General features: G+C 40.9%; 1 protein-coding gene across 1 annotated transcript; it reads left to right on the top strand.

Annotated features, from left to right (window-relative positions):
- Window positions 1–4272: 4272 nt before the first annotated feature.
- LOC123995100 (cbp/p300-interacting transactivator 2-like) lies at window positions 4273–7029 on the top strand. The gene is made up of 2 exons (XM_046298418.1): window positions 4273–4442; window positions 4784–7029. Exon 2 carries the CDS (start codon window positions 4792–4794, stop codon window positions 5494–5496), a length of 705 nt encoding a protein of 234 aa, XP_046154374.1. The 5' UTR covers window positions 4273–4442; window positions 4784–4791; the 3' UTR covers window positions 5497–7029.
- The last annotated feature ends 907 nt before the right edge of the window (window positions 7030–7936 follow it).

The raw sequence follows: 7936 nt of genomic DNA, 5'->3' as shown, positions 1-7936 counted from the left end.
AGCCTGTAGCAAGTAGCAACGGTAATGTGACATTTAAGCGAAGCCCTGCCACCCAATCGTTGAAAGTGCTGCAGCATCACAGGCCAATTGAGAGAGATTATTTTATAAAAGTTGTTTCTTCACATGTTTGCAGTGTGGTGTCCACGCACTCATATTGCTACAGCAGAGTTGCTGATCACGTACTTTAGCTTTGCTAATATTTTAACTTTTTTGCTACGCGCAAGGGAGTGAAGCTAACGGGTTGCGAACGAGAGCAAATGAGCTGGCTATGCTGCTTGTAAGCATATCATGTAAAGAGGTTAGAGAGTTGTAACTGTTTAGTGACTGTTCAATATTGTTCACTATGTAATAATGAGAACCCACTCGGCACAGACGTTAGTTCTGTCACAACCTGACCTTAGTTATCTTTGTTTTCTTTATTATTTTGGTTAGGTCAGGGTGTGACGAGGGTGGTATGTGTGTTTTTGTCTTGTCTAGGGTTTTTTATATATCTATGGGGTTTTGGTATGTCCAGGTACATGTAGGTTTATGGTGGCCTGAATTGGTTCCCAATCAGAGACAGCTGCTTATCGTTGTCTCTGATTGGGGATCCTATTTAGGTTGCCATTTTCCATTTTGGTTTTGTGGGTTATTGTCTATGTGTAGTTGCATGTCAGCACTAGTTGTTTATAGCGGCACCTTCGGTTTGTTGTTTTTGGTTAGTTTGTTTAAGTGTTCTTCGTGTTTTTCGTTAATAAAAGAAGAATGTATTCTAATCACGCTGTATTCTAATCACGCTGCGCCTTGGTCTCATCGTTACGACGACCGTGACAAGTTCAACTAATGTCAATTTAACATGAAAAAAAAATTGGGGTTAAAAGTAGGGTGAAAAAAGGCCAATGTTTCCATATGTTAATTACTTTTTTCAAATCCAATTGGTTATCCACGTTGATTCAATGTAATCACATTGAATTTTTGTGTTGAATTGATGTGGAAACAATGTTGATTCAACCAGTTTTTACCCAATGGGAAGTCTCCCTCGTGTACCATTATTTCAAGGGAAATAGAATGGAATTTTCTGCCAGCCTGTGATCATACGATTACAAATCAGCCTTTTAGAACGGCATCTCTTCATGATCTTTGACATTTATCATCATTTACGTCCCTTGTTGAAGAGATTATCTAGTGAGAATATATTTATAAAACACACATTAACATGGTTTGAAAAAAACAATATTTTGATCAACGAAATCCATCAAAGTGTTCAAATCTGTATTTAAAGACACGTGCATGCACACACAGACCCACAGAGAGGACACAGTTTCCCCCTCTAACACACACACATTAAACCCAACCAAATCAATGATTCGGTCTACTCCTGGTTGCCCTCAGACTGATCAAGTGCCTTGGAGGGCCGTATCCTCAGGTGGGTTTAATACAGCTGGATATGGGCAGTCGGAACAGACCACAACAGTAGAGCTTAATACCTGTAAGACTGAGGTTTAACACCTGGATGTGCAGGCCTAGATAAAACCACACAGCGCTTGGCTGTATGGAAATCTTATCCAGAGGGCTCAGCTGGATACTAGTTTACTGTGCTTAATGATGGAATTGTGCTATTGGAGACGATTGCAACCTTCTTTCTCTGATTTATTAAGAGGCATAAAGCAGTACTTTCTGATTCATTGAAATCATAATGGCCCCAATGGGTTTACTGGTTGGTTGGTTGCACTGCACAGCAGTAAATAAAAACCCAGGGGCTTCTAAAGAGATGAGTATAATGTCACACTACAGTGGATTTAGGGGGGATGGTGTGGATTATGAGTCTAATATTTGTTTGCAACGGATGAAGAGGAAGGGAAATAAAATATGCCCAATGAATTAAACAGTGAACAGTCCATTAAAACATGAATAAAGCAGGTTGCATTTCCTTTCAAACAGAGAGAGCCAGCCAGAGCACCCGAGTGATTTCTAGTGGCACGAATGTGCAGTAGATTTCCAACATACTGTATGGTTTAGTGGGTGTAGGCTCATTAGTTCTATTCCCCACTGGGGTTGAGTGAGGCATGACGTTGGGATTAAACCACCGAGGAATGCTATTGTCCCTCCACATTGAAGAGTTGGAAAGGGGAAGAAAACTGTACATTTGAAAAGGATAGACCAATTAGCAAAAGGGTAGAAGCACGGGTATACAAGACACAGGCTGGCCGGGGGGAAAAGCCAGGCATTAAGAGTCTCTTTTACCATTATGTACAGAACTGCACTGCAGGTATTATGTATTAGTCTACGGTGACTGAGAGGCAATAGTTCACCATTGTGGGTTCTACTTTATAATAATATCAGTCATATCAACTAAGGTGGTAAAATGCATGTGGTTTGTTTGCCAAACAGAATATGCAACATCCCTTGGAGGAATGTGGTGAGAGACTGGAAATATCACAAATGCCTTTTAAGTTGTAGCCAGAGACAATAGAGTAGCATAACTATTAGGGCTCACTTTTAAAAGAAGAGTGCCAATGGAGACCTGGGTGCTTCTATAGAGGAAACAACATCGATTCAACCCTAAATGTGTAAACGGGTTTTCTATTTTCCCTCAGCCACTTTCCAGATCTGTGACTCAAATGGCATTTCACAAAGACGCCGCCTGCCGGGGTCTCCGAAACCCTAGCTCTCACTTCTCACACGATGGTTAAAGAGTTTCCCTCCAGCTAGGAGCCGTGCTTTCTAACCAAGCATGGCTAACTGGAACAGAATCCACCCATTCCACACTGTGTGCTCCACTCGCAAGCCCCGTCCATTTTCACACAGTCAGCTGAGTGCACTCACATACCGAGCTCCTCTCCCCTCACTCTCTGTCACCACCGGTTTCCGGACACACTCAACAGAACTCAAGAGAACAGTTAGTCACTCTGTCATGACGAGGTGAAAACAAAAGTCATATGGTACATCCAAAAGCATTGGAGATGGTGACTCAGAGTAGAGGTTTTATATTCTAGGTATGAATTACATTTCTACGACGTTATATCCAGGCTAAAATGACGCTGCACCCAAGCAAATTCCAAGATGAATTTAAATTCACTGATATCATGCCATCCTCATAAGCATGAGCCGCCATCACTTTAGTATTTACATACTGTTCTGCAAAGAAGACGCTGTGTACAATCATGCATTGCTAATTTGCCTCCAGTGTGACACAGGTAATTGGCAGGACACTTTAAGAGCCTTGTGTAATATGGAGCTGGCTTTGTACTCTCATGAGAAGCCATGGTAGATGTGTTTGTGTACAGCAGTGGGCATCATCGGGGTTGAGGTGATCAGGTTTGTTTACAGAGCATGGAGAAGTTTGGCTGTTCAAGACACTGGTGGCAACTGCTACAAGCAGAGTGCAAGTCCACAGAAGCGTTTGGATATGTGTAAAACATGGAATGTGCAAGGACTCAGGGGGCAGTGGACAGATTTCCATTGTTCAATGTGGATTAATGTCACTTCACATGTCATTTGTAAATACTGAAAATACTAAGTCATGCAAATGAATTAGTAGACTGTTAAAGGGCTGTATACTGTATATCCTCCGTATAGCCTACTTTTCCAGGACAGATTATAGAGGGTATTTTTATCCATAGTGAGAGATAGATGCACCAATATCATACCCCCAAAATGTATTTTGTGCGGGGAATATGGGACCAAATATTAAACGTTTGACTACTTTAATACAAATATAAATTAATTTGTCCCAAGAATGTTGGTCCCCTAAAATGGGGGGGACTACGTCATTTCTAAACGGTTCACCTGGTTTTGTATCATTTCAGATGCAAAGGGCTGGAGTACAGAGCCAAAACAACAAAACTTGTCACGATCCCAATACTTTTGAAATTCCCTGTATCTAATTTGCATTTAGGTTGATCAACTGTGGATGCACCTATGCTTATCCTAATTATATTGTTTTATGAGTTGATGCATGTTAATGTCTGGACCTCTGCCACAAGACTAAATAGATTATACTCTGTCCATTAGGTCATTTTTGACCTCTATGTGCAAAAGTGAGGGACAGCTTCTATGCATGTTGATCTTTCCAAAGCTGTGAAATGTGAATCCACGTATTGCTACTCTTGCCTTGAACAGAAATAGCTGCAATGAGGTAATGTGTGCCTCCGTGTTGCTGCTGTGAACGCGGGAGACGTTTTGTGCGAAGACTCTCCTCCACGTTTTGCGCGATCCTGAATCCAGACTTTTGTCTCGTCAGAGTCAAGATTCGGTTGCTCCGCCCCTGACTGCTTGTATATCAGCACTGGATGAGAGCGGTTGAAACAGTTTTGTATTTTTTTGAGCTGAGTTTGAAAGTACACCATCTTGATTTCCAGAATGCACACCATTCACTGAGTTGTGATTGCAAAAACTGGACTGATACAGTCACTCGCCTTGTGCTGACAGCGGAGCCACATCCAAGGGATCCCGTCAAAGAGGTAAATAAACGAGTTTTGTTTTTGGAGTAGTGGAGTGAGCTGCGGAAATGGATTCACTGAAAAAGGAAAGTAATTACAATGTCACGGAGACATTTGATACAACCTTGCAGCTCTGTTTATTGTGACTCAGTCTGCAGTTACGTTGTATACATACACAGTGTCTAAGATTAATGTTTTGCATGGGATTTGTTTCTAAGTAGTTTTAATATAATAATTTGGAGGCTTTATCTGCAAAACTATTTACTGGGTGATAGTCGTTTTCATTGCGCGTAAATTATTGGATAGCCTGTTTTGTTATCCAGTCGAAGCAAATTAAATGTTTGTATTTTAATTTGTGACAGCTTGGGGAATGGTAGACCGCATGATGGCAATGAACCATGGACGATTCCCTGAAGCTGTGAATGGTCTCCACCATCACCACCCAGCGCGCAGAATGGGCATGGGGCAGTTCTCGAACCCACAACACCATCAGCAACAACAGCAGCAGCATGGCTACACTACTGGTATAATGGGAGATAATTTGCACTACGGAGGGGGCAATGTAACAGCTAACCACGGAATTCGGCATTCTGTGGGGAATGTAAACGCTGGACACCCAAACGGCAACATGCCTCCCGGAGCGCGCTACAGCTCTCAATTTGTGGGACCTGCCGCCGCCGTCCCCACTCAAGGACAGCTCGCGGCAAGTATGCAGTTACAAAAGCTCAACACGCAGTACTACAGCCACCATACTCACCCTTCTCACCATCATTATATGCATGATTTGCATCCTGCGAATCATCAACTTAACGGGACGGGACAACAGTTCAGAGACAGCAACGCGAAACACAGCACGTCCAGTTTGCCTCAACAAGCGCATCATGTGCCTGCAGCAATACTGCCCCCCAACGTCATTGACACGGATTTTATTGATGAGGAGGTCTTGATGTCTCTGGTCATTGAGATGGGGCTGGACCGAATAAAGGAGCTACCTGAGCTGTGGTTAGGACAGAACGAGTTTGATTTCATGACAGACTTTGTATGTAAGCAACAGCCAAGCCGAGTGAGTTGTTAAATCTCACTAAGTGGACTTATACAGTCATCTACTCAAACAGACTTTAAAGCATTCCTTGTTGTCCCCTAAACTCGAACATTGAGAGAGAAGATCTGCAATATACCAATGGAGAACCATTCAAACATGTACTATACCAGATGATATATTCCTCAAATATTTTGGGGTTATAGACCTATATTGCAGATATAATGGAAATGAGTTTGTTTGATGTAGGAATGCACTACAATCTCAATTGAATCTTTGTCAGAAAGGCAAATCTTTACATCCATGCTATGCATCATTACTTCAAGCTAGAATCCTTAGTTGCTACATCAATTTTTGGAGAACTTAACTAAGAAATTATATATAATTGATTCTTGAAGAATATAACTTCTAAATGCCTCATGAGCTTAGTTCAACTGTGATACCCCATCACCCAAAGGAAAAATATAAGCCCTTTTTTGTTAGCAATGTTAATATAAACAAACACTGTATAGCCTCAGCATGGTTAACTATCATTTTGATATAATGGGTGGTCAGTCCTCGCACCAATAGCTATGTCTCTGAATTTCAGAGTGGTTCTTTTGGCCCATTCCTCAGCTTTTAAAAAAACCAAAACAATGGGGGTGCCCACTTTGTTATTGTTTCAATTAAGGATTCTAGCTTTAGTTGGACAACAGAACATGTGAAATCAAGAAAACCTTTTAGATGAGTAGAGTGTGTCTGCTTATTTGAATAGGCCTAGCTCTGGAGGAGAATAAAGCCGTACAATAGCGCGCTTGGTATATTTATTTTCCTGCCTCATTCAAACATTTTGGATGACAGAAAATGTTGAATAATTATGAATTGCAAATGAACCATATTCAAAATGCTCGAAGTGGTTAAGAAACATGCTTGTAGACAAGTACTGTGTAATTGTTCCCTACAATACTATACTGTACAATGTTGTGGCCATATACTTACCAGATATCTGTGCTTTAAAATGATTTGTCTACCATGGAGGAAAACTGAAACTTGTGCTTGTTTTTTTAATTTCCTCATCTGCTGCAAATGTATTTTTAACATTGCTTGTATCACAGCCAGGATGCACTGTGAGTTAACATGGTTTTCTTTGATATTGTGAAGGTTAATGGTAGGACTGGACATGTCTTTGCAGAGATGTGGATCCTTCAGTAACAGAGGGGGTGATGTGTGGGTATTTTCCCCATGCTTAAATGGGAACAATGTCTGTTTAGAAAGAGAGAAAAAAAATGAGTCTTTGGAAAAGGGATACTCCTTCGCTTAAATATCCGACCCCTCCCCCCTGCTCTTTCATGTGTGGACAATAAACAGTGTGGAATGTTGTCAAGGTAAAGAGTATAATTTCACAGGGCGTCTTGTTTCTCATCAGTCCTCAGAATTGACACCACTGTGCTTATTTAGTGTATGCGATACAAGGCAATACTACTGTGTTGAAGCTTTCCAGGAAAGTTTGACAGTATTTTTTTTTTTGGAAGAAAATTGTTAATTTATTCTATTTTAATTTGCAAACATGAATAAAGCAGCTGAAGTGCATTACTGAAGTGATCATGGTGTCATTGTGGGTGTTGGCATCCGTTCCATGTGTTTTCAGTTTGTGGGATTTGTTGTTGCACACTTTTGCCACTTTTGCACAGTTGCAGGCCAAAGAATGAGGGCAATTCCACCGTAGCAGAATGATGCTGAGACTCCGACTCTTTTCACTTGTAAAATGTATGTCAAAACAAAAACCAATGACAGCAAAGCTAAATAAACCGTACAACTATATGCACAAGGACTACTTTTAACAGTTTCCACTGGCATCTTTACAAAAACACATTTCACTTGAACAGTGCAGATGCAAAGTTTGGTAACAGTATGACATAACAGTCACCAATGTACTGTTCTTCAACTAAATGTGCATCATTCTGTTAGTGGAATTGCCCAGGACTATCCTTTTACATTCAGACAACAGTTTGGTTCACATGGATTCAAAGTTAGGGTTGTTGTGAGGAAATACTACTGGTGAGACTTACCACTGGTGATGCATAAAGCCTCAAAATACCCGACGACGTAACACTTCTAGTAGATATAGGATAGTAGTTAATACTATTTAATTTAGACAAACTGTAATAAATATAACAAACTTAGCACTTTGAACTATGAAATTACATTTGGACTCTTCCGCCCATAATACCTGTTTTTATGGATCCTTAATGGTGATCTTTGCAGCCAGCTGTCTCTCTTTGAGAGGGAGCGTGAGGAACCAAACACTTAACCAAAAGGAAGTGCTCAATGAGATGAACCCTGAGGTGTAACGCTGTAAGCGTCCAACCTTTACCAGGCGAATGTTCAGCAGCTTCATATGCTGAGCTCTTTCTCACCGTCTAATGAGACCTTGAACCGTTTCTCAGCCAAGGAAGTTATAATAGTGAGGATTCACTCCTAATTTATGTATCTGTTA

Source organism: Oncorhynchus gorbuscha, linkage group LG14, assembly GCF_021184085.1.
Source record: "Oncorhynchus gorbuscha isolate QuinsamMale2020 ecotype Even-year linkage group LG14, OgorEven_v1.0, whole genome shotgun sequence".
Taxonomy (NCBI): Eukaryota; Metazoa; Chordata; class Actinopteri; order Salmoniformes; family Salmonidae; genus Oncorhynchus; species Oncorhynchus gorbuscha.
Note: the sequence above shows the minus strand (reverse complement) of the source record. Positions and strands in the feature narration are given on the sequence as shown.

Coding starts and splice junctions, on each gene's coding strand:
- LOC123995100 (XM_046298418.1), top strand. CDS start 4,792: ATGGTAGACCGCATGATGGCAATGAACCATGGACGATTCCCTGAAGCT.